We start from the raw sequence: 27,370 nt of genomic DNA, 5'->3' as shown, positions 1-27,370 counted from the left end.
TTTGTGAATAAGCGCGTGGCGTGACGTCACACTGCATGCGCATCATGAAAAGTCTGCCCATCTCTCTCTCGCGCGGTCTAGCTTATGAGTGTGAAGGGGACAGTTAAGGTTTTGCTTTTATTAATGTTTCATATAGCGTGGTCTTGTTTTATTATTGTTTTAATATTAAATTGTCATTGTCTAATTATAATTGCATAAGTTGATAAAAAATGCTATGCAATACCTTTACCGCGGCAGTTCCCGAGTGCCACACGTTTTATTTATTTATTTATTGCTTAGATGGGTGGACGAGCTCACAGCTTGGTGTTAAGTGGTTACTGGAGCCCATAGAAATTTACGACATAAATGCGCCACCCACCTTGAGATATCAGTTCTAAGGTCTCAAGTATAGTTACATTTACATGCCATGTTGCCATGTTGTTTGCAAATTTTACCGTTCGTTCCCTTGTGCTACGTAAATGTTGTCAATAATACGTTTTAATATTCCGAAGACTGGAAAAAATGTTATTTTGGTATATGTACTGTGCATACATACTTACGCATTTACTAAAAAGTGGTTATTTTATTATTACAAACAGACACTACAATTTTATTTATTTATATAGATTAGGTATTAACTTCACGGAAAAGTAAGTCATTCAAGAATCTAATAGTTATAACGAACAATAAATGTTTAAAGACGCTGGTTTTCGATCAAATACAGATTTACCTTTTTCTGCAAACAATTTCTCTAGAAGGATAAGTCTCATATGTCTAGTTTTCCATGGTAGCACTCCGGCGCATAACGAGGGTGCCAAAATCAAAAGCACGGACAGAATTATCGTGAAGTAGCTCAGGCTCAGCACTGGAGCCACTTCCTGGAATGAAGTTTTGGATATATTGCAATCAAGTTCTTTTTTTTTTTTTTTTTTTTTATTGCCCTTGTAGGCAGACGAGCATACGGCCCACCTGATGGTGAGTGGTTACCGTCGCCCATGGACTTCAGCAATGCCAAGGGCAGAGCCAAGCCGCTGCCTACCGACCTTCCTTGTGGGACGATGCGGAGGGGTATGCTAACCGGGAAAAAACGTCCGTAACGTCCGCCATCATGCTATTAGTAATATGAACAAAAAAAAAACATTAACGTCATTAAAGTCATAGTTACCTGAAAATGCTTGTTCATCACTTGAAACAGCGTGTAGTATATGGACATCATTATTTCTGGTATATTGAATATCAGCGCGGCTATGAGCTGTTAGTAAAAGAAGCATATCAATAAAATGAATATTTTGTTCTCTAAACTCTTTATGGAAAGTCTTCGTGATCTAAGCATTAATTATACGTCTGCTGCGAATAGTCGCAGTTTGAATAGGCAAATTCCACGGTTAGTTATTAATTGATTCTATAAAAAAAATGTAAATTGCAATACAATCGCAATAAGTAAATAAAGACTTGACACATTCACAAATGATTACCACGATGAAGTAGATCGTGTAATGGAAATAAAAATCGTAAAGTTTTTGTTTGAGTATTACATATTTATGGGTAGTATTGTCAATCGTCCTCCATTCCGGCTTAGATTGGTTCGGTTATTCGGTGGAACAGCAGTTGTACAATTAATTTGAGACTTCATGTCTCATGTATCAAGGGTAGCAGTTGTGATGTATGTAAACGCGGGTCAAATGACCATTGAATCCTATATAGACAAAGAACATAGTTTTTTCTTGAAAGGAATCCTTTTGCGTATGAAATTATCTTTTCCAACAATTTTTGGCCATCTATTTGTTTGCAATTACAATGTTGGAAGATGGGCTATTTATAATATAGTTAATTTCTCTTAATTTAACATCTCAGCTGTATTATAGAAACAAAAAAGGTTTGACATACTTACAACGGCATCAAAGGACTTCTTGGTTTTCTCAAGCGAATCAACAATTAATTTATAAGAATTTCGAAGAGGCACCACGTTTTTTGGATTCTCGAACAACGATGGAAATTTAGCAAGCCGACAATAAGTAGCATAAAATAAGAACATGTTCATAATTAAAACGATATCTAAAGAAAGCCACGGGAAGAATAAAAGTTGGTTATACCAAGGCTTAATGCAGTTCTCAGTGCTATAAATACAATATACAGCACACAAGAAAAGTCTGCTGGTAACAGAAATGACAACAACAAGAACAATTTTAATGTTGAAGTGATAGACATTACTATCGATCTGGTATTTGGCATCGAACCTTAGTAACATCATTTTGTAATCAATGAACGTCATTCCGTTGGAGAAAGTGAACATAAAAATGACGATAGTATATTGACAGACAAAAAGTGTGTACCAACCAAAAAATAATTGGTTTTCAAAAATGTTTGAGATGATTAAAGAGACACAGGCCGCGCTCGCAGCAAGGCAGCCGGCAAGCGTCAAGACTTTAGCGACGCATTTCATTTTAAAAGTCTTGTATTTGTAGACCCCGAAATCTAATGATAATGTAAATTGTATCAACTTAAACAACACTTTTAGTGTCGTCGGTAAAGTTACTTCTGGAACATTGTAGGCGAATACTTTATTTCGTTTAGAAATTCTATCTGTTGTCAAATTCATGATCATTTCGTTGAAAACGTGTCTCGTAATGCGGAAAGTGCTACTGGTAATGAACCTAAATGGGAACTAAATTCTGAAGAATCAATTTGTTGATCCCATTAACAAATTATTTGGGCCAGTCTTTAATTTAACAACGTTCAATTTTCTATGAAGCTAAAATTACATTAAATTGTTACACTAATTGAATTAAAAAGAAATTCATCGTTTGATTACTTACTAATATTTTTTATTTATTAATTTTACATAAACATTGACACTGACATCGACATAATTGTCATATTTTGAATAACAATGAAATGGTCATGTTTAATAGCAAAAAATATCACATGAATTCTGTTTCCTGAACTGATATGATGAAATAATAATATCATCATCATCATGTACAAGTTTTGTACTAAATTAATTTAAATAACTGTGCTTTTTAGTTTATTCATCATATTCAATTTAGTCATCTTTTAGTACTTAAAGTTGTCATCTCTTAGTACAAAGTTACATTAGCGCATTGAGATTAAGCTCTTGCGTCCGGAATCTACTACAGCTTTTTCCAAATTGTCATTTCGCTCCAATACTATCAAATGCCGATTACGTTAAATAATCAACGTAACTGAATGTGTTTTATTATTAATTTTGATTTAAGATATAACATTTTTATTTACTAGAATTACTACGGTTTTCTGTTACTTATTCTGATTAGAGGAGTGAGGGTCTTTAAATCAGAAATATCAGCACTCTGTTAAAACTCGTTTTTTAGTACCGAGTATTACCTACTAATATACATAGCTCTAGCAGTAGGCGATAGATTGGCTTTGCTTCTGGCATTGTCACTGGCAATTTCACTAGTAATAAATGAATTGTAAACATCCAATACGTTACGGATAGATTAAAATCTCTCTAGGGACATAGTAATTTTTTCGGATTTCGCGAGCCGTAGATTTGTTATTAAAACGGATTTTCAACTTTACATTTTAATTATTTTTTTTAATGTTCGATAATTCGGAATTAATTATATGAAAAAAACGTGAGACGAATGAATGATGATGAATCGTAATTAATAGCAGTTTTCACTACAATAAAAAGCAAAAAATGTATAATTCCAAATGTACCTACTTCTTTTTTTTCTCGAAAACCATCTAAGTGTAACTAATTTCACAATCAAAATTTTGGTGATATCATTCTTACTAAGACAAATGTGAGAATTGTACAATTACAATCAGGTATGTCACACATAAATTCAGAACGATTACAGGGAGACTGAAATCTAGCGGAACCAAATTGCAGGCTCGAAGCTTAAGTGGTCTTGCTTCTATATATTTGATGAATAGCTTTATGTTTCGAGCTGAATTTTTATCTAAAAATGAATAAGATTTTTCATCAATCAAATCGCCCAAATTATATTCTTAATTCAAAAAGAAGACAAAAAAAAAATAAAGAGGTCAAATTAATCTTATATATAAAATTCTCGTGTCACAATGTTAGTTACCATACTCCTCTGAAACAGGTTTGTACGATTTTTATGAAATTTTATATGCATGTTCAGTAGGTCTGAGAATCGGCTACTATCTATTTTTCATACCCCTAAGTGATAAGGGTTGTCCACCCCTAACATTTTATTTTTATTTTTTGGACAATTTTTTTTTGTTATAATGAGGCATTATGTGGTTGAATGAAGTTTTGTTATTTTTATATTCCCTCATCGTTCACAGCGCTACATGCCTCTTTCAATCATTTACCACATCCTTACACACTTACAATAAGTTAGTTTTTTTTCTACACTAGAAATTCCCTAGAAATCTTATATATGGCAAAACAACGTTTGCCGGGTCAGCTTATAAAAATAAAAATCTTTTATTTCGAAACATCATAGTCTAATGCTACAGATTAAGAACTTTTAAAAGACTATTAATAATTATGAACTATTATTGTGTATTAAGAAATATTAATTACAGTAGCGTTGATCTATTATATTGAATAATTGAAGAAAACTGTCCATTTAGTCTAATGTGGACTAACGTATTTGGAAAAGTTCAAAATAACATTTGGTTTGCCTGTGTGCGGCCTGCCCATTTCAGGCTATAGAAAAGTAGTAGTGGATCTATCATTAAATGCAATCTTCTGATACCATATGAAAGTTTCATTTTGTTTTCTTTACTGGTGGTAAAGGTATTACTGAATACGTTTTTCAATGTGTTATTTACCTTTTTCTAAAAACAGTTTATCGTGCAGCACTATTTTTATGGTGTTAGTTTTCCAAGGCAGGACTCCGGCGCACAGTGAGGGTGCCAATATCAGAACTACCGAATGAGTTATTGAGAAATAGCTTATGCTCAATGTAGGTGCAACTTCCTGAAAAAGTAATTTTATTATTTTTAGAAAATGGCGGTAGGAAGATTTATTATTTTTATTGAGTTAATTATCAGAAATGAAAATTTATATGCTATTTGTTTTAATTTAACTTAAGCAATCAAACATTGGTAACAATTAAGAATCTATCACAGATTAACTAAGCATCTTCATTATTACTCCTTTACTAGCTACTAGTATCCATTCTAGCTCAGCTCAAGATTCGGACTAGACTCTCCACCATTTGCCTGCGAGGGATTTTTTAATACTTTGGCCACATTGTAAGGAAAGACAGTGACAACTTGGAGAAATTGGTGGTCACTGGAAAGGTCTAGGGCAAGCGACCAAGAGGCAGGAACCCGACCTGTTGGACGGACCAGATTCGTGCAGCCCTTGATACAACAGTGCACGATGCTCTGCATTCAGCTGCAGATGGGAACAGATGGCGGTGCATTATAAAAAACAAACTGTTTCAAGGCCATGACCACGACCCTCAGTAATGAAGAAACCGACGCGAGGAGGAGGAGGACTAGCTACTAGCTTTGCTTTAATTATTAAATTAATGAAGGTTATGGAATTGCATTCAATACATATACCATATAAATAGATAAGTAGGTAATGGAAAAAAATATGAAGTGAAATGAAAAAGTTGACGATAAAATTGCAATGAGCAGAAAGCGTTAAAACTGACTAATAGATGGATTTTATTGTGTCATCTGTGAAGTCGAAGCGTTAACTGTTGTAGAATAGATCAAATTTTACAAAAATCCAAATCACGGTATGTAATGACATTTACAATATAACCTTGCCTATATGCAAATTCTCAATAACCTTTCTCCAAATTCAAATCTCCAAGCGATAACATACGCTTGTTGTCACGACAAGCTTGTAGTATTGAAATTTTGTGTTCTGGTATGACATAAATATCAGAAGGCATTATTATTTTAATGACAAGAAAAACATATTTAACTCATCTAACAATAACGTACAGATATTTTAAAATATAATTAAGTTATAGGTTTACTGGTAGTAGGACCTCTTGTGAGTCCGCACGGGTAGGTACCACCACCCTGCCTATTTCTGCCGTGAAGCAGTAATGCGTTTTGGTTTGAAGGGTGGAGCAGCTGTTGTACTGAGACCTTCGAACTTATATCTCAAGGTGTGTGGCGCATTTACGTTGTAGATGTCTATGGTCTCCAGTAACCACTTAACACCAGGTGGGCTGTGAGCTCGTCCACCCATCTAAGCAATAAAAAATAAAAATAAATTACCAAAAAGTGGCTATGGATCACTTGCAGCAGTGTGAAGTAGATAGACAGCATTATTTCGGGTATATTGAAGACAAGTGATATTGTGAACTGAAAAACAAACGCATCTAATTGTATATTTTTCATTTAAACCGTCGCGAGATAAAAAAAAATATTAGAGAAAAATTAGTAATAATTCACATAAAGCCGTTTTTGTTTGAAGTTTATACTCTTTTCTATATTAATTTTAAATTCAAATATTATATGATGTACTGTAAATACTCGTACTGTATTTAATTTTGATAAAAATATGCGTATATAAATCTAAATAAAAGTATATATTATACTTACCACAAAATCAAATGGCTTCTGGGTTTTTTCAAGCGAATCAACTATCAATTTATAAGAATTACGAAGGGACCCTACGTTCTTGGTATTTTCTAATAACGCTGGAAATTTGGTTATCCGACAATAAGTGACGTAGAATAGGAAAACGTTCATAATAAGGATTACGTCTCGTGTAAGCCACGGGAGTACAAAAATAATCTGAGAAAACGACATTTCATAGCAGTTCTTAGTATAATAGCTGCAATAAATAATGGCCATGCCAATTCTATTCAGAATAGAAATAATGATGACAAGAATAATTTTAATATTAAAGTAATAATTGTTACTATTGATTTGATACTTAGCGTCGAATCTTAGCAACATTTTGTAGTAATCAGTGAAAGACATTCCGTTGGAAAGCGTGAAAATGAAAACGATGATCATGTACTGACTGATGAAAAGTACGTAGAACCAATAAAAAAATGCGTTTTTCCTCAAAACGGTTGCAATTAAACAGAAATACACGATGCTAACAGATACACCGGTAGCGATCGTCAAGAATTTGACTATACATTTGTTCTTAAAAGTCTTGTATTCATATATACCCACATCCAATAACAAAACATAATGTAATAATTTAAATAATACTGTTAATGTTTTTGACAAAGCTATTCCTGGGACGTTGTATGCGAATACTTTATTTCTTTTATGATTTATATCCGAAGACGAGATCATGATTAAATATTTTAACAATGGTAAAGTCGTCTAGCAAACTGAAGGGTGTTATTAATAGTGAGCTGCAAAGTATGTAACTAAATTATATAACTATTAATTTATTGAGACAATTCATTACTTGATTGCTTAGGTTCGTCATTAATTAAATAAATGGACATTAAAATTTTACGTTACATTGACTTATTGGGTTTCGTAGTTTTATATGGATTTTTGCGTCTATTTCTTAGATGTGAGTCGACTATTATCAAAGCCGGCAATGTGACTTTTGGATAATTATTGGTAAATCAGAAAAATGAATTATTGACTTTGTATTTCATTGGCAGTCACAAAACACTTCTGAACGACATCTTAGATAAATAACAGGTTAAGTATTAACCTTTATTTAATGCGGGTTTTGAACCGTATTCTTTGAAGGAGAGGATTATATTCAAATCAATCTGTATTGACATATCAATAAGATTTTTTTGTCCAAATGCACAGATTGCCATCTTTGATAATAGACGACTCATGTATCTTGAGGTGGCCAAGAAAATGAATAAATGCGTTTACTTCTTCAAATAGTCATTATATTATTTTTAATTATTATTACAAATACGAAATTGAAATGCGCGTCCATCTTTTTTCTTCGTGTTATAATTTTTTTAAATTTTGACAATTGGTGCCACTATTGCGTTTCCTGTTTTGTGATTGGTTCGTGCGATATGACGTCATCGTTGGCCAATCACAGCCATCAATGTATGACGCGACGTTGATCCGTTAACATGGATTTAACATAAATAGCGGTTTGATACACATGATTTTATGAGAAAGGTAGTTTAGTAGGTAGTTTAGGTAGTTGCATTACCTAAAATTTGTTTAGCTTTTATATTTGTATCTTATGAATCAATAGTGTTTTAGATTATTATCATTATAATATCCTTGGATGCTCGTTTTATATTTGGTGTTATCTTGCACCCCTTACTAATCTAATTTTGATTGTATCAATAACAGTAGCTCTATTCTTACAGGTGGTAGGACCACTTGTGAGTCCGCGCGGTTAGGTACCACCGCCCTGCCTATTTCTGCCGTGAAGCAGTAATGCGTTTCGGTTTGAAGGGTGGGGAAGCCGTTGTAACTATACTTGAGACCTTAGAACTTATATCTCAAGGTGGGTGGCGCATTTACGTTATAGATCCAGTAACCACTTAACACCAGGTGGGCTGTGCACTCCTCCACCCATCTAAGCAATAAAAAGAGCAGGAAATTTGTTGTTTTAATTCACTTCCAATTTATAAGGTCCAAATGGTACTCAGGCAAAGTTAAGCTATTCATATTAAACTATCACAAGCTACGATTTTCTTTTATGCTATGACTAACATATTGTAAATACACATCTTAAAGACCAAATATTTCTTGAAAAGATACCACAATCAGTACAGTGATCAGGGTCACTAGCCAAACTAGCTGAAGAACGAATCTGGTCAGAGCTGGTTGGACTACCAAATAAAAATTCAATCGATGAAACGAGATTTTTATTCATAACGGATCATCACACATCAACATCACATAAAATATAACAGTGTTCTAAATTTTGAACTAAATAATACGTTCAGGAATAATACAGAATATTCAAATATCCCAAATATATTGTTTAAGTTATTGGAGATAATATGCTTTTAAATTTATAATATATACAAAATTTTATCATGGATCAATTATAAATATATCAATATCATATCTTGATTAGTTACGCAAAAGCTAACATCAACTTCTTACGATCCAATAACTCTTGCATTAGACGCCTTCAGCTCTAACACTAGGAGCAGGCTTAGGAACCCCAGCAATCGTACTTGTCGAACTCTTTGTCGAGTCCGACGTGCAACCTGACCCATGCATCAGCCCGCTGGGTTTCTGGCCGGATCTTCCAAGCGGGTCGCGATTCCGATCCGGTAGTAGATTTATTTGCAAAGCAGCTGCTCTAGAGCTGTTAGGTTTCCTTTGGAGGCACTCCTGGGTGAGCCTTTGCTCGCCTATCTCTCCTGCTCAAACTGTAAAAGCTTTCAGGCTACGAGTAATCGCTCACTCATAAAATAAAGCTCACTCATAAATTAAATTTATCAAAAGTAGTATTTTTAAAGTATTCTCGCCATTCTTTAGCTAAAGAGTTGTTGTAATATACATATGTTGTACGAATATCTATAGCAGTATGCCTGTCTGCAATAAAACTGCACATAATAAATTACACATAACGCAATCTTTATTTTGAATTTATTTATTTATTCTGACTGTATCTTCAAGTCTTACCAAAGAAATATTGTGTATATTTAATAGTTATTTTATAGCAGCTCGCAATAATATCAAATAAAAATGGTGTTCATTACAAAAAAAAATTTAAAGTAAAAAATAAGCGTTAATTAAAAAGTAATCGTTGGATATGAGATTAACAATATTCAATTAATTATAAAACCAGTAGTAGTAAAATCATTAACAGTACGTTAGTTATAAAGTTTAATTTATCGTAACACCGAACGACAGAATCAGATATGTGAAGATTTTGCTATTAATACAGATGCGTGAATTGTATGATTACAATTAAGTATGTTACGCATATGTTGAGAACAATTATAGTGAGGCTGAAATCGAGAGGAACTAAGTTGCAGGCTCGAAGCTTAAGCGGTCTTGATTCTATATACTTAATGAATAATTCTATTTCTCGAGCTGAAGCTTTATCTGGAAATAAGATTACAATTTTGATTAAAAAACTAACTGGTTTTATTAACGTAGTGTTTTGATGACAAACGGCCATCAATAGTGATCTTCATTTACCAAAATAGTTATATGATTCGCGTTGATTAATTCGTTACATAAGACCCTGTTAGCGTCTATTGTAAGGTATGATGAATTGCACTTTCTATAATGAGGTAGGCGTTCTTCAAGGATGCAACAGATACCTTCGTAATTTTTTAGTTGCACAAATGTAGGAAAGTTAAAAGTAGGAACCAAAACACGTTGGGAATAACAGAGGTCTTGAAAAAATCAAGGCTTTCTTCACGATAAACAAAAGCACGAATATTGAAGTGTAGAGTTGAACTCCAGTCAATATTTCTACAATATCACGATAATAAGTCTGTCACTAAGCAGTGTTGTAGATCTCCAACGCATCTATACCTACTTGGCATTTTTTTCGGTTTGGTAATTTCATAGCCCGTTAAATAATAGTCTAATTTAATGTGATCTAATACCACAAAAACCTTTTCATCGTTTTATTCACTCATCTTTTACGCTTGTAAGTACATGCTCCATTTGAAGATCATTAGGTCAAATTTGCGTATCATCTTCCGTAGAGTTTTTCAAAAAACTATTTTCGTCAAACATGGTAACAAAAAATACCTTTTTCCGTAAATAGTTTTTCATGCAATATAATCTTTATGTTATTTGTTTTCCAAGGTAATACTCCCGCGCACAACGACGGTGCTAATGTTAATAGTAGCGACTGAGCTATTGCCACGTAGTTTAAGCTGAGAATTGAGGCCACTTCCTGAAAAATAAAGATTTAAGTATTATATTAAATTAAACGACCATTGAAGCCCGTAGACATCACAATGTGTATACAACCACCTTGAAAGATGAAGTCAAAGTTGGCCATGAGCTCGTCTCTGATAGGCCATCGTCCTACCTAGTTATAAAAGTAATTACGTGTTCCAATTTCAAGGACTCGATTATCGTTTTAATGTTTATGAGTTCAAGGCTTCTCAACGAGCTACGGAGCATGCTAAACTTGAAGGTTTTCTGAAGGAATAACTCTACAGAGCGATCCAAAATCATTGACGTTTCACTCATTTTTTAATCAGTACGTCAGCCGCTGAGTTGGCTACGTTACATTATTGCCTTAACGGGTATTTCCGGGAACTGACGATCGTTGTGAGCAAAGAATTTTTTAGTGGAGACTGCGAATCGAGAAATATACTTTGTCCAGCCAGATGAAACGACGTATCATAAAAGGTGGTCGGTAAAAGCCGGATGAGAGGATTGGAAGGTCGAGCTGTGTGGTACGTTTAAGAAGAGGTCTAGCAGTAAACGAATGCGAGCTGCTATTAATGGTAATAGAGACGGTTGACGCTCATTTTAAACAGTTAAAGTCGAAGCGGTTCATAATATAGTTTTTTACGACTACACTAACGATTGACGTAGTAGTATGATTTGACAGCTGCCATAAAAATATATAAACGACGAAACTACATAGAGTTATATTTTTTAGGTAGATAATTACCAGGAAATGCTTGCTGATCACTTCAAGCAAAGTGCTGTAGATGGACATCATTATTTCTGGTACACTGAATACCAATGCTATTATGAACTGTAAATACAGAAATAAGTAAGTATAAGTATTATGATCACAGGGAAAGTTGAAGGCAACAGATCTAGAGGCCGCAGCCATACTCGTTGGTCCGATCAGATCCGCACCGCTTTGGACAGTACAGTGTACAGCGCGCTGCATGACGCCGTGGACAGGGGAAAGTGGAAAAAGATCCTAAGATTGAAGCTCATGGGTGATGGTGGTCACGACCCTCAGACATGAGGAACACGACTCGAGGAGGAGGAAGTAAGTAAGTCTTTTGGATGTTTTGTGTTTTCCTACCTAATCGTTGGTAGGCTAAGGAGCTTTTTCAACTACGCGCCGTTTGGTAGGTGAGCCTACAGGGCTCAATCTGAGAGACTGCTAGCATCTGCCCTAACAAGGGCTGGCACTGCATTTTTAAATGCAACTTAACACTTTCTACGAAGACCACTTTTCATTGGGATTCCTAAGCACTGCTTTATACTTTGTTGAAATTTCTTACTTCTTGGGAGTGGGGTTTAGGATAATTGCCTGTAGTAAGGTGGGTCAATATAGCTGTAAAAGCATCAATGTTATGTGGTATACGTGCATTGGTATAGTATAAAAGGCTGTGAGGTTAATGAACAATTTGAGTATTAAAATTATAAACAGTATTATTTAACGGGTGCTTACATTTTTCACATGTAAATATTTCTCGATAAGGTTTATGGGCACTATGAATATGGCTACAGCAATTTAAATGTAAAAATGAAGTGTGGTTGTAGTTCTCGGTGAAAAATAAATTTGAAACAACTTACCACGATATCAAAAGACGTCTGGGTTTTCTCTAGCGAATCCACAATTAATTTATATGAATTTCGAAGGGCCACGATGTTCATAGAATTCTTTATTAACATAGGAAATTTTGCTATTCGACAATAAGTAGCATAAAATAAAAACATGTTTGTAGTAAGCAAAACGTCTAGGGTAAGCCACGGTAGCATAAAAAGAATCTGAGCATACCGAGGTCTTATACAGTTCTGAGGATAATAGCTACAATAGACAAAGGACAAGACCATTCTGTTGGCAATGAAAAGAATATTAACAAAAATAATTTTAAAGTTAAACTTATATTCGTTGCTGTCGATTCCATAGTTAGCGTCGAACCTTAACAGCGTTTTGTAGAATTCGACAAAAGTCATTCTGTTCGATAGGTTGAAAAATAAAACGACAAAGATATATGTACTGATGAAAAATCCGTACCAACCGACAAATGTGTGTTCACTCAAGTTGGATACCATGAAAGAGAAACACACGACGCTGATAGTCAAACTGCCGGAAATCGTTAAGAATTTCACGATACATTTAATTTTAAATGTCTTATATTCGTAGACACCTAGATCTAATAAAAAAAATATGTGTATTAATTTAAATAGCACTGATAATGTTTTCGGTAAAGCTATGGCCGTAACCTTGTTAGCGAATAAATTATTTCTTATAGGAATTATATTCTTGTGTAAGTTCATGATTACAGCAAATGAGTAGTCGCGTAACAAACCCGGTGTGCTGTTGATAGTGAAATTAAATGTTCACTAAATTGAAGAGGATTAATTTGAGGTGATCCATTAACTTAATTAGACGAATGGACGTAATAACATAAGAGAAATGATAAGAGTATTATTACGTTTGACTAATGATTTTTAAGTGACCTACTTAGGTCTATTTTTTAATTGGTCTGATGACTAATGGGGTTGACGGTGTGAGATCAGAGGATCTTGTATAATTGGTCCAACCAACTATAATTAAACGAAAAGAGTATCTGATTCCGGCAACACACAAAATTACAATTATAATAGTTAAATTATCTTTTACTCCCGTTTATTTAACGGGTAAACAGAGGAACGCTAAAATTGTCGGAAAGTTCTACAAAGCATTGATATAAATAGAATAATAATGGAACTTTAATAAAAAAAACTTCAAATTCAATTTTTGTATCTTATTGACACAAGACTCCCTGAACTTTCGCAACGTGGTAGGTGAAATCTTTTTCTATTTTGGTCATTGTATCAGTAGCCAATACCAATATCTTGAGTAGATAGATCTAAATAGTAAAGTCGTCTAGCAAACCTGTAATAATACTTCCTGTATTATTAATTAATATTGTAATTTAATGAATTCCACTAGTTGTAAAAGGATTAATTTACTAAGAAATTAACTACTTGATTGTTTGGGTTAATATATTTTCTTCATTGAAAACATATTATGTATAAGTTTATTAAGTTTCTGAATAAACCTATTTTAAATTTTAATATTTTTTATGAGGAAATAAAACGAGCAACCTTCCAAGCTGTGCCCCGTGAGCTCGCCTAGACGTTCGATAAGGCTAATAAGCTCCTTGAGGTTACTAGCTGTTAGTAGTATAATAATAAAAAAGGTAGTCATGATATTCTTTTTTATTTTTTGTTTTATTATTATTCTTATTTTTATTTTATTCCGAACTTGTAGTTACTGTTAGTGAATTTAATATGGATGCAAAATCTGAAGTAAATAAAAACAGTTGACTGTCAAAGTCAATAAAATTGACGCTTACAAAACACTGACTGTGACTGACTGACCTGAGAAGAAACATACTGCTAAACAAACCGAGCGAGTTTTGCTTTTTTCGCTCATATTATTATGGACTTTTTTGATATTAGATGAGAATCGATATATTAAAGTTTTTATATCAAATTTAAAAACAATTTAGTAGCGATACTAAAATAAAATGGTTTCGAGCAATTCCTGCTTCTTACGTCTTGCTATGTAATATGTAATTTATGATATGCTATGCAATGTAATACATTTTAAGTTAATGTCACTTGATAATATTTTTAGATATACTCGTATACACAGGTAAATAAATGAAGATTTCGTGTTTACTGTGTATATCGTATGCGTTAATGTCAATTAATTGACTAACGATGGAATTTTGAACTTATATAATATTAACTCGAACTTTGTTTGTGATTAAAACCTAATTCTCTGACAAAAAACATTTTATGTTGATCTTAAATACGATAGTAGGTACTCAAAAACTATTATTAAAATAAGTATAAGTCAAAGAATAACACTAGAAATTTAATCAATTAGAATATAATGTTTGGATTATTGAAGGCGTCGATACATATAACTGATAATTTATAATTAATTACTCAATGAAATTATAGATTATAGCACTCGATAACTCCGCTAGTTGAGTAGAGTAAACAATTGCTTAATTGAAGTCAAGAGAATAATTTCTTATATTTATTACTAGCTTTTGCCTGCGACTTCGTCCGCGTTCACTTTATTTTAGAACAAATTTGGTTAGCATAAAAAACGTTATAGTGAGTCAACCTTAACATATAGACATGCTGTCGCGGACTTTTTTTTAGATCTTTTAAAGGGGAACAATTCTGTCATACATTATTTTAGCCAAACTTTAACCGTTTCTGCAGCGCACACAGCGAAAGCTCTGAAAAGGAAAAAACAAAACCCGATTTTGAAACATTATTTATTGGTGCTCCGCTTATATTGGTCTTAGCGTGATGTTATATAGCCCATAGCCTTACTCAATAAATGGGCTATCTAACACTGAAAGAATTTTTCACATCGTACCAGTAGTTCCTGAGATTAGCGCGTTCAAACAAGCAAACTCTTTAGCTTTATAAAATTAGTATAGATATAGATAAAGCAGCGTGGAAGTTTGTAATAGAACATCCAGGTAGGATACAGGGTGTACAAGGTGGCTCCTGCGTGCTGCTAACGGTGTTTTTTTTAAGGCAACGTCCTGCGGGATCTTCCTGGGGATGAAATCCCGTCCTATTATCAGGACGGGTACCGGCGAAGGCAGGCTTTTGGCGCGCACTATGCGATACCGTAGTCTTCGTCTAACTGGTGTGGTGGAACTCGATGGGGCTTAGTGTGTAGTCGGTTCTGCGTGGCGGGTGCCTTGTGCGCCTTTTTCAAGTCGTGCTCCCCTGGGAGGAATTGGTGGAGGGTGAGGACCTCTTCTCCCTCTTATTTTCTGGTGGCGCCGTAGTCTAACATAACCCGGTCTGTCACTCCACTCGACCGGGTATCCGTAAACAGACACTCCAGCGTTAAAAAATAGTAGGATACAGGTTTTGAAAATTTAATATCATTTAAATGGTGATTTAATTAATTCCATTAACTAATACAGTTGCGTGAATTGTATGATTACAATTAGGTATGTTAGGCATATGTTCAGAATAATTATAGTGAGGCTGAAATCGAGAGGAACTAAGTTGCAGGCACGAAGGCAGGTCTTGATTCTATATACTTCATGAATATTTCTATTTCTCGAACTAGGACTTTATTTGAAAGGAAAATATAATTATTTAATATTACTGGTGGTAGGACCTCTTGTGAGTCCGCATGGGTAGATACCACCACCCTGCCTATTTCTGTCGCGAAGCAGTAATGCGTTTCGGTTTGAAGGGTGGGGCAGCCGTTGTAACTATACTTGATACCTTAGAACTTATATTTCAAAGTGGGTGGCGAATTTACGTTGCATATGTCTGTGGGCTCCAGTAACCACTTGACACCAGGTGGGCTGTGAGCTCGACTATCCATTGACAGCATTGTTTCTGGTACATTGAAGATCAATGAAATTATGAACTACAATTAGCAAAACAATTAAGTTATCGTTTTTGTTAAAAAAGTAAGTACATACATATATGTAAGATACCCGTTGACCAAAATTTTCATTTTGAATATAGTGGATATTTTTTTGAACATATAGACACGATAAAACAAGCACTAAGCAGAAAGTAATAAGTAGTGACATTCATACAAGCTAAATGGTTCAAAATAAAGTTTCTGTTAAAGTATGTGTTAGTTCTCGGTAAAAAAAGTCTTCTAAAATATTGAACTTACTTACCACAATATTAAAGGACTTTTGAGTTTTTTCAAGCGAATCTACAATCAATTTATACGAATTTCGAAGAGGCACAACGTGTTTAATTTTTTCTAATAATGAAGGGTATCTTGCAATGCGACAATAAGTAGCATAGAATAAAAACATATTAATAGCAAGTACCACGCCTAAGGTTAGCCACGGGATTACAAACATAGTTTCAGCATGCCGAGGTCTTATACCATTTCGGGGGTTAAAGTTACATAAACAAGGTTCAAAATAACTCTGTTGGTAACATAATCAAGATTGACAAGAACAATTTTAAAATTAAAATTGTATTCATTACTATCGATTCTATAGTTAGCGTCGAACCTTAGCAGCGTACCGGTCACCGTCCTCGTCGAACCCGTCGCTTGCGACGAAGGGCTCGACGAGTGAACTAACCCATAGACACAGCCCACTGAGTTTCTCGCCGGATCTTCTCAGTGGGTCGCGTTTCCGATCCGGTGGTAGATTTTGCGAAGCACTGCTCTTGCTAGGGTCAGTGTTAGCAACTCTCCGGTTGAGCCCCGCGAGCTCACCTACTAACGTTAGGGTGAAGCTGAAATAGCCTCTCAAGGCTATCAGCATAGGTAGGGAAAAAAGAAAAGCAGCGTTTTGTAGAATTCGACAAAAGGCATTCGCCTCGAAAGGGTGAAAATTAAAACGACAAAGTTATATATATATATGTACTGATGAAAAATGCGTACCAACCGACAAATGCGTGTTCACTCAAGTTGGATATCATAAAAGAGGAACACACGACGCTGATAGTCAAACTGCCGGTAATCGTTAACAATTTAACGATACAGTTCATTGAATGTCTCGTAGACACCTAAATCTAATGAAAAAAACACATGTGACACTTGGGGACTGCCGCGGTAAAGTATTCTTATCAATTATGCAATTATAATTAGACAATAATGATTTAATATTAAAACAATAATAAAATAAGACCACGCTATATTTATAAACATTAACAAAAGCAAGACATTAACTGTCTCTTTCACACTCATAAGCTTGACCGCGCGAGAGAGAGATGGGCAGTATTTTTATGATGCGCATGCATGCGACGTCACGCTGCGCGTTTGCTTATTCACAAACACTACACAAGCGCAACGTGTGAATGTGTTGAACGCGCGCTACATGGTGGTCGGAGTGGCGGGTTTTAGGTTTTATTTTCGTTACGGAATTTCTTGATTCGATCGCCGCGCTCAAACTCGCGATTAAAACTATGCAATCAATAGCTTAAAAATATGTGTATTCATTTAACCAGTACTGATAATGTCCTCTGTAAAGTTACATCCGTAACGTTGATGGCGGATAAATAATTTCTTATCGGAATTGTATTCTTGATTACACAAATTGAGAAGTTATGTAACAAGCACGGTGTGTTCTTAATAATGGCTTCAAATGTTAACTGAATTCCGTATTAATTTGAGGCAATCCATTAGCTTTAATTTGATAAATGAACGTTACAATTAAAGGGAAGCTATGAGTGTATTAATTATGTTTTATCTACTAAGCTATTTAGTGCTATAATAAATCGAAATTGTCACACTTTGCGTTTAGAAAACACGATATAATTCACCTTCTCAATTTCCTCAGTTTCCCCGTTCATCTTCAGAAGTAATATACTATATAATTGAACGGTCGAATGACTACTTGAACGGTCGAAGGTCACTTAACATCTTATATAAGAACGGTCATTTATTATTCGTTCTGTTTCGTCTCTTTGTATGTCTGTCTTTTCAGAAGTCAAAAAATGTACTGCGTCGCTGCTGGTCACGTACGCCCTCGTTCCATTTATTTTTGAATTATTTTCAAATGTCTGTCTTAGTCTGTCTATGTGTAGTCATTATAGGTTTTATGTCTTGTCAATGAGGTTGCACGCCACGACATCCCCACCTTCAGTACCAGAAGGCTGGTACTCAAGATGAGTGTACGTCCAACCTGCACAATTTCCTCGCCGGTCTTGTGTAGAGTCCATGTCTGGTCCGAACTTTAGCAACGCGAACCATGTCGTCCTTACCAGGGAAGACCTGCTCGATCTTGCCAAGCGGCCACTGGTTGCGGGGTAGCTGTCAACAACAACTACGACGTCACCAATCGCCAGTGGTCTGTCAGAATCTCTGTACCATTTGTCTCGTCGTGTCAAAGTGGGCAAGTACTCCTTGACCCAGCGTTTCCAAATCAAGTCTGCAAGTCGTTGAGATTCTCTCCAAGTCCGTTTCAGTAAATCATGGTCCGTAAACATTCCGAAAGGATGGTCAATAAATTCTGTCTTTGGTAGTAAAAAATCATTCGGAGTCAAGGGCAAGTCGTCGTCAAAATCAAGAGGTACGTATGTCAGTGGTCTCGAATTCACCATGAATTCGGCCTCAGTCAGGAGTGTCATTAATGTCTGATCGTTAGGTGTTCTGGTCTTGAGCGTTACTCGCAAGCTTGTTTTGACGGATCTCACGAGCCGCTCCCAGCATCCACCCATATGAGGTGCGTCAGGGGCTATGAATCGCCACTCCAAGTGTCGGATGCTACCGAAGGTGATGAGTTCGTCTTTGTCGATAGATTGTACAGCTCGCTTCAGTTCACGGTCAGCCCCACGAAAGGTAGTCGCGTTGTCGCTGAAAATAATACTTGGACAGCCTCGTCTCGCTATCAGCCGTCTGAGGCTCATCAACACGGAGCTGGTTGTCAAATCGTGAACCAACTCCAGATGGATAGAGCGAACTGTCAGACATGTAAATAGTGCTACCCATCTTTTCTCGTGTCTACGTCCAACCTTCACTATAATTGGACCGAAATAATCTAACCCGGTGTAAGTGAAAGGTCGACTGACCTTCAATCTAACATCTGGTAAATCAGCCATGAGTGGTGGCGAGGGCTTCGCACGACTGTTCTTGCAGAACTGACAGTCATTCCATGTCATCTTTACTGCATTACGTCCATTTATTATCCAGAATCGTCGTCTCACTTCATGCAGCACACGTTCGCGTCCATTATGTGCTGAGTCCACGTGATACTGCATAAGTTGTAATTTCACATATCTGTCTTTTGGATTCAAAATTATAGGGTGCCTGAAATCGTTATCACCATCTGCTCTGCAGATCCTCCCACGAACACGGAGGATGCCGTCCTTGTCTAAAAATGGTGTAAGTTGACGGAGCGGAGAATCTCGCTTCACTTGTCCGGTTTTCTTGACACTTTCTATATCGTCTGAGAACATTCGTCTTTGGCTTTTTCTAATCCAGATTAGCTCCGCTACTTTAACTTCGTCGGCTATCAACTCACCGTGTCGCTTGCTACTCTTGTGCATCCAGTTGTGTACTGCACGCATAAACCAAGCGGTGCTCCTGATAAGTCTCCAGTATCGGGAAAAACGACTGTCATCGGGTAGCTCTACAGTCATTAAAGTAATTGTGCAAACCTTAACCTCAACGTCGTCAGGGTCCAGACTTATGATAGAATCATCTGGTGGCCAGGTCTCTTTGGGCTCACGTAGAAATGACGGTCCATTCATCCATCGTGTGTTGTCCTCGGCAACAGTCTCCCTTGTGGCGTCATCTGCAGCATTCAGTCCTGAAGGTACCCACCTCCAGTGACTGACCTCAGTCAGCTCAGAAATCTCACTGACGCGATGGGCTACGAAAGGCTTGAAACGGCCACTGTCAGACCTAAGCCAACTTAACACGGTCTTTGAGTCAGACCAGTAGGTCACGGTATTCACGTCTATATTTTTCTTCAAAGTGTGAGCTAGTCTTGCACCCATAAGCGCAGCTTGTAGCTCAAGTCGAGGGATACTCATCACTTTAAGAGGTGCAACACGTGCGCGTGCAATGACAAAAGACCCGTGCCATTTGCCATCAGTGGTTTTGTCTCGTAAATATGCCACACTGGCGAAAGCTTTGCTGCTTGCATCGCAAAAAATATGAAGTTCTGGCGGTTCTTGCTTGCCACATCCGTCGTTAAACAACCAACGTGGAGTCCTGAATTCACTGGTCTTTTGAAGCTCAGTCAACCAAGACTGCCATTTTTCAAACTGGCTAAGCTCAACTTCGTCATCCCAACCAACATTTGACTTCCATATGGTCTGCAGCAGAATACGACCCTTCACGGTGACGTAAAGCAAAAAACCTAACGGGTCAAATAGAGACATAATAAGTCTCATCACTTCGCGTTTAGTCGGTCTTTTAATGCCTGTCTTAATAGCTTCGCTCACCTTCGGGAACTTCAAATGAAATAGAAATTCGTCAGTCTCTCGATCCCAACGCACTCCGAGTACTCTTTCAACCTGGTCATCTTTAACGTCTGAGAGGATTTTCAGACAGCTCGGGGCAAGTTTCTCAGCCGGTAAATGAGCTAGTAAACGTTTTGAGTTCGATACAAAATTACGTAAGTTAAACCCACCTGAAGCATGAATGTGTACCACGTCATCCACTACCCGGATCAGATCATCTTCATGATCGAAAGAGTGGATATAATCATCGACATAGTGGTGATCAACAATTGCTTTATATGCTTCAGGTTTTGTCGTCTCATACCTACGAGCATTTATATTTTTAACAAATTGTGCTGATGACGGCGAGCATACAGCACCAAAGGTCATGACGTTCATGATGTAAGTTTCGCCATCCCACAAAATTCTCTGAGCATGTCTATCTTCCGATCGGATGAGAACTCTGTGGAACATTTCCTGTATGTCCGCTATCACAGCAAACTTTCCTGTCCGGAACTTTAATAAGACTGCTGGTAGTGATGTCAAAAAGTCAGGTCCTCGCAGTAGAAAATCATTAAAAGACTTACCACCAGACTTCGCAGCACAGTCTAAAACAATCCGCAGCTTATTCGGTTTGTTGGGGTTGAAGACTGCAAAATGCGGCAAGTACCAGATCCTAGTCTTAGTCACAGGATCTCCTGGTTGAATTTTCGTGATGTACCCTTTGTCCAAATTTTCTTCTATCTTAGACCTGTACTGAAAAGCAAACTCTGGGTAGCTCACCATTTTCTTCTGAACACCGTTGAGTCGGCTCATAGCCAACGGTAGGCTGTCCGGCAGCTGAAGATCGTCAGACTTCCAAAGCAGGCCGGTCTCCCACCTGCCTTCGGGCAAGAGCTTAGTGGTTCGCTCCATGATGCTCAGCGCTAGCTGATCCTCTCGAGAACGAGGAAAGTCGTTAGTCTGCTTAACGCCAAACGAGTCTGTGGAGAAAGACTGCTTGACCAGCTCGTGTAGTTCGTCGCATCGACAAGAATGTAAAACAGTTGCATCGTCTGGTACACTACCCAGTCCTACATTTCCATGAACTACGTAGCCTAAGTCAGTCTTAGAAACTATTGGTCCAGTCTTATGTCTTTGTATTATCTGTCTAGTAATAATCAAATCAATGTTGTCTTGTCCAATAAGAAGTTCAATCATGTCAGGCCGTATGTCATAGTCAGTTACATAGTCAGTCACCCACGGATATTTGTTTACAATTTTCTTATATCTAAAACTATCTACACATATATTAAGATTATTTACAGAACGTGCACTATTTACATTATATACATTTGATACATTTACTCCGCGAATATTAAAAGAAACTAGTCTAGAGTTCGGTTCGATGGTTGTCATGCCGGACGCGCCGCGGATGCGAAGGCTCGACGTCGGTCCAGTGATGCCAGCTCTCTCCAGAAGTGACGAGTTCACGAGTGTCACTGCTGCTCCCTCGTCTAAAAGTGCATAGGTTAGCACGTCACCTTTCGCTCCGGATACTACAACTGGAACCACTTTTAAAAATACATGCCGATCCGCACTGTTGAGAGTATTAACGGTATTGTCCGTGTGGTTGACAGCATTATCAATCTTCATGACGCGTCGCACAGCGTGGAGCAAAGTGTGATGAACCCTCATGCAGTCGCGAACAGCACAATTCGTCTTTTTTTCACAAGCCCTTAATTGATGTCGGCTGGACAAACATGAAAAACACAACTTCTTCTCAGTTACGAATCTCCAACGATCGTCTGTCGTCATCTGTATGAACCTCTCACAGCTTTGTATGTCATGCGCATCGCCGCAAAGAGTACAGGATAAATTTACTGCCGTTGGAGTCGTCGCCATCACTGCTGGTCTCCAAGGTCTAGTATTCGGTCTGGTCGGTGGTTTCACATCACTAGACGTCTTGGTGGTCAGAGAACTGATGAATGAAGCAGCGTTGGCCATTGTCATAAGCCACTCCGATATATGTGACAGCGTGACGGTCTTCACGCCTAAGCTCGCTGCATGTATCGCCCATTGATATCGTAACGTCGATGGCAGCTTACTCACAATTTCTCGTATTAACGTTGGATTCATTAAATGTCCTATTTCTTCGGTTGATTTCATAGTCGCCGTGACATTCTGCACAGCCGTCGCGAACTCTATTAGACGGTCTATGTCGTCGTGACGTATGTCACGTATTGCATGAATTTTATTCAATAAAATTTCGATGATATTTTCTGGTCGGCCGAAACGTAATTTTAATGTGCTGATAATGCGATCGAGATTGCTAGCGCTAACAAGAAGCGCGTACACTGCGTCACGTGCTCGTCCCTTCAAACATCGCGCGAGTCGGGCTATATTCTCGTCATCGCTATAGCCGCATAATTTTGTTGTCGATGTAAATTGACTATAAAAGAGAGACCATTCCTCGGGCTCATCAGAGAACGTAGGCAATTCTCGAGTACTTGACTGTCTTGCGAGGAGCATAGTTACGCAGTTTGCTAGCTCATTCTCTTCTGAATTTTGCTGACAGCAAGCCGGTAATCTTACGTCATGTGCGTTTGGTAATGTTTGAGAGTTACCTGGTGGATTGCATGTCAGTTGCGGATCTTCTTCCTCTTCTAGGGCCTGACTTTCGATGGCTAGTTTTTCCTCCAGAAGCTGCAGGTGTAGTCGTGCGCGTTGTTCGGCAGCGTCCAACTTTAGTTGTATTAGTTTTTGTCGTCGAATCTGAGTCATTGCACTGGAGACGGTGGACCGGACAGACGGGGTCGGTGACGGTGCGCGACTGCTGTGGACGGACTGTCGGTCTCGCCCGGTCTGGTCAGCAGCGGCGGTCGTACCATTTGTCGAAGACGTCGCCATGTCGGTGTCTGTTCCTAGTCTTGTCTTCACCATAGAACTTGTCTTTTTGCTCGAAGGACCACTTGAACGGTCGAATGACTACTTGAACGGTCGAAGGTCACTTGAACATCTTATATAAGAACGGTCATTTATTATTCGTTCTGTTTCGTCTCTTTGTATGTCTGTCTTTTCAGAAGTCAAAAAATGTACTGCGTCGCTGCTGGTCACGTACGCCCTCGTTCCATTTATTTTTGAATTATTTTCAAATGTCTGTCTTAGTCTGTCTATGTGTAGTCATTATAGGTTTTATGTCTTGTCAATGAGGTTGCACGCCACGACAATAATAAATATATATAGTTGCTTATATTAAATACCTTACTAATATTTGGAGAGTTGATGTTAGGTGGACATGCGCTCATAAAATTTTAAACAAAAAATTCTAAAATGAATATTTATTCAAAGAATTAAATTTATTTCTTGTGTGCATTTAACGTGCAATGAACGTGAAAGTATCCACAAATCACATTTGCATTAAAACTATAAAATCTACAATTAAAATAAGATTTATTTTCCGTCAGCTTAAAAATCTTAAAATTGACGCATTAACAGCCCATTTGTTTATAAGAGCTGCTAATACTGTGCGTACGCAAGTTTAGTTTGTCTCAAAAGTGAAATCTTTTTACACTCTATAATTAGTGCTTTTTGTTTTTTCACAACGAACTGTAACTGCTTCAATCTGTGCGTGCATTTAAATAACTCTTTTAATAAAATGGACACATTTCTATTGGTTAATGGCTGTTATTTCTGTACATAGGATATTCCTGGTCCTGGTGGTTCCTGGTTTGAAAAATGTATTTGGCATCCGCGGTACGGGAGGTATTTTTTTTTAATTCATTTATTTATTGGAAGTTGTAAACTATCTCTAGTGAATTTTGTAAATTTTGTTTCAATCGCCTCAAATATCCTGATAGTTAAATCGAAGAATCCACTGGTTACAGGAATATTTCGTGATAACGAATAGACCTTGATAGATTATTAAATAGATGTCAAACTCTAAGATAATGAGTAATAGCAAATGTTAGGTACTACAAAAAATGCGTGAGCTGTATGGCCACAATCAAATATGTCACCACTATATTAAGGATAATTATCGGGAAACTGAAATCTAAAGGTATTATCTGACACGCCTTTAACTTCAAGGGGCAAGTTTCGATATATTTGATGAAAAGCACGATGTGGCGATACGTTTTTTTATCTGAAATAAAACAATTACATTAGACAATTTTTCAATGCAAAAGTTTGTGGGGATTTTTTATTTTGTGGTATGCTCACAAAATGGTCATTGGTTACTTTCGCTCCGCTCATAAATATTAGTAATTCCAACGGAAAAACTTGGCTGTAGAATTTTCTCTCTTACTTTTTTACTGGTGGTAGACTTCTTGTGAGTTCGCACGGATAGGTACCAATACCCAGCCTATTTCTGCCGTGTAGCAGTATGCGTTTTAGTTTGAAGGGTGGGGCAGCCGTTGTAACCATACTGAGACCTTATAACTTATATCTCTAGGTGGGTGGCGCGTTTACGTTGTAGATGGCTATAGTCTCCAGTAACCACTTAACACCACTCTGTGAGCTCTTCCACCCATTTAAGCAATAAAACAAAACTCTGACAAGGTATGGTAAGACCGTTAGATCTACTATATTTGATACTACCACCTCGAGTGACATTCACGTTGTATTGTCTAGGAGCTCGTGTAACAATATAGTATATATAACAGATGTGCCGAGGCGTGAGAGTTGACAAAGGATTTTGACTACCTTGTTCTTCCAATAGTTTGTCATGTAAAATTATCCTCATTTTCATCGTCAACGATGGGAGGAATCCAGCCGTTAAAGCCGGTGCAAACATCAGCGCCAGTGATTGTATGTTCGTAATGTATATTATACTCATTGATAATGCTTTCTGTAAATTACCATTTAGTATTTAGGTATCAGTATGTATCTAGTATATGTTGGACATTTAATCACAAATATTTGTCTTAAAACTTACTGCGGTGTTTATCTCTCCAACCTTGATTATTGACTCATAGATCGAATAAAGCACATCTGGTATACTAAAGAGTAATCCTAATAGATACTGAAAACATATTACTATTACAATATTTACTATTAGAAAAATATCGAGAAAAAAATAAACTGTTTATAGCTAGAATCCTTAAATATAGTCGTTCTGTAAAAAGTAAATTAAAAACATCTCAAAAAGAATTTACAATGACGAAACGATCCTTTTCAATTTAAAAAAATCTTTAACAACGTTACTAAAGTACGTATCGCTGTTACAGTATTCATTCCGACGTTGACACAGATATTCTACGTTAGTCAGGTTGTAGAGTTGACTCTGGGAACCCCCCTACTCTGACCGGGTTCTGACCCCGGGCGGAGATCGGACGTTGGTGAAAGAGTGCAGGGGAGTCGTTTAGTGGGTAGGATCTAAATTTCCACCCCTTGGGCCCGCGGCCCGCTCCCAACATTTGCGGATTGTCCTGACCCACATATCCCATATACCATAGTTATTGGTTTGAAGCATCCGAGATGGAAATTTTGGATTAAAAAAAATGAACCCCGTGCTTGCCCGACAACTAAAGTCGATAACGATGATTTAAAGGTGATAGTAGAAGCTGACGATACTCAATCTATCGCTGAGTTAGTAGCAGCTTTCAACGTTTGCCTCAAAAACATACTGGAGAGGTACTTAGTAAAAAAATCCTTTCAAGAGCTTATTTATTGGCTTCCGTATTTCTTCCAGGAGGACATTAGAATTGGAATTACCACTGAGCTACTAGAGGTGAATCGATACCATGGATACAATTTTGACTAATATAAATAAAAAATATTTGAATAATTGCCTTTAATTATATTTTTGATAAATGGCATTTTCGTGGGTAAAGACAACATTCATTTATTATATTTATATAACTTTCAGAATAATTTAATGCTTTCCGAGCTTAAATTAGAAAATTCTTAAAAAAACGAATGGTTCACTCACCGCTAAATCAAATGGCGCTCTTGCTCTATCCAACACGTCAACTAGTGTTTTATAAATCCTACGCATCTCCTCTATATCTGTGTTCCGCTTTTTCAAAATTCTCAAGATTTTCACTAAGCGACAGTAGCACGCATAGAATATAAACATGTATTGTAAAAGCATTAAGTCTATCGTGAGCCACGGTATTTGGAATAAAATTTGTGCTGCAGTCGGTTTTGCACAGAAGCCAAGGAGACAATAAGTCGTCGTCGTGAAACATCTAGTAACTCCGATGAGAATAGTACTGGATATAAGCTTCACTCCAATTCTGAACGATTCATCGCCAATTTTCAATTTTGTATCGATGAACTTTAAATTAATCATAAAATTGCAGTACGTCATTTCGTTACTGAATAGCGTAATGGCGACAGACATAGCTACATATTCGGTGAAGGATATAGTGTACCATAAGAATTCAGTGTTCGCAATAATTTTTAATAAAGCGTATATACACAAACCATAAATGGCTAATGGCTGGATCAATGATATTAATCTCACAGCGTATTTGACTTGTCGATTCTGGTAACGAAATCCACCAAGATCGATGCCTAAAAATATGTGAAACAATTTGAAATACATAATTATAGACTCTGATAATTTCGATGTATCTTTCGGCCTAAACGGGTCACTCAATTTATATTTGGCAGGTTTAACTATGATCATTGTTATTTGAATTATAGTAAAAACAACAGGTTTCTCAAAAAAGAACATTGACAATGCTGTTGTTCCAAGTGAAAAACCCAT

General features: G+C 36.8%; 2 protein-coding genes across 2 annotated transcripts; both read right to left on the bottom strand.

Moving 5' to 3' along the window:
- Positions 1–18,327: 18,327 nt before the first annotated feature.
- On the bottom strand, positions 18,328–23,439 carry LOC119628748 (uncharacterized). The gene has a single exon (XM_038012191.1). It carries the CDS (start codon positions 23,437–23,439, stop codon positions 18,328–18,330), a length of 5,112 nt encoding a protein of 1,703 aa, XP_037868119.1.
- A 654-nt stretch (positions 23,440–24,093) lies between these two features.
- LOC101745513 (uncharacterized) lies at positions 24,094–27,370 on the bottom strand. Its single transcript, XM_004923252.3, has 4 exons — positions 26,588–27,370; positions 25,592–25,678; positions 25,360–25,504; positions 24,094–24,799 (listed from the first exon to the last, which is right to left on the bottom strand). Exons 1-4 carry the CDS (start codon positions 27,368–27,370, stop codon positions 24,630–24,632), a joined length of 1,185 nt encoding a protein of 394 aa, XP_004923309.2. The 3' UTR covers positions 24,094–24,629.

The sequence above is a fragment of the Bombyx mori genome, chromosome 7, assembly GCF_030269925.1.
Source record: "Bombyx mori chromosome 7, ASM3026992v2".
Lineage (NCBI taxonomy): Eukaryota > Metazoa > Arthropoda > Insecta > Lepidoptera > Bombycidae > Bombyx > Bombyx mori.
Note: the sequence above shows the minus strand (reverse complement) of the source record. Positions and strands in the feature narration are given on the sequence as shown.

Excerpts from the sequence above, each read along its gene's own strand:
- LOC119628748 (XM_038012191.1), bottom strand. The coding sequence starts at position 23,439 with ATGACTCAGATTCGACGACAAAAACTAATACAACTAAAGTTGGACGCT.
- LOC101745513 (XM_004923252.3), bottom strand. The coding sequence starts at position 27,370 with ATGGGTTTTTCACTTGGAACAACAGCATTGTCAATGTTCTTTTTTGAG. Across the intron at positions 25,679-26,587 it reads GAGCGCCATTTGATTTAGCG|TATCTATTAGGATTACTCTT; the intron begins GTGAGTGAACCA and ends ATATGTTTTCAG. Across the intron at positions 25,505-25,591 it reads TTGGAGAGATAAACACCGCA|AAAGCATTATCAATGAGTAT; the intron begins GTAAGTTTTAAG and ends GGTAATTTACAG.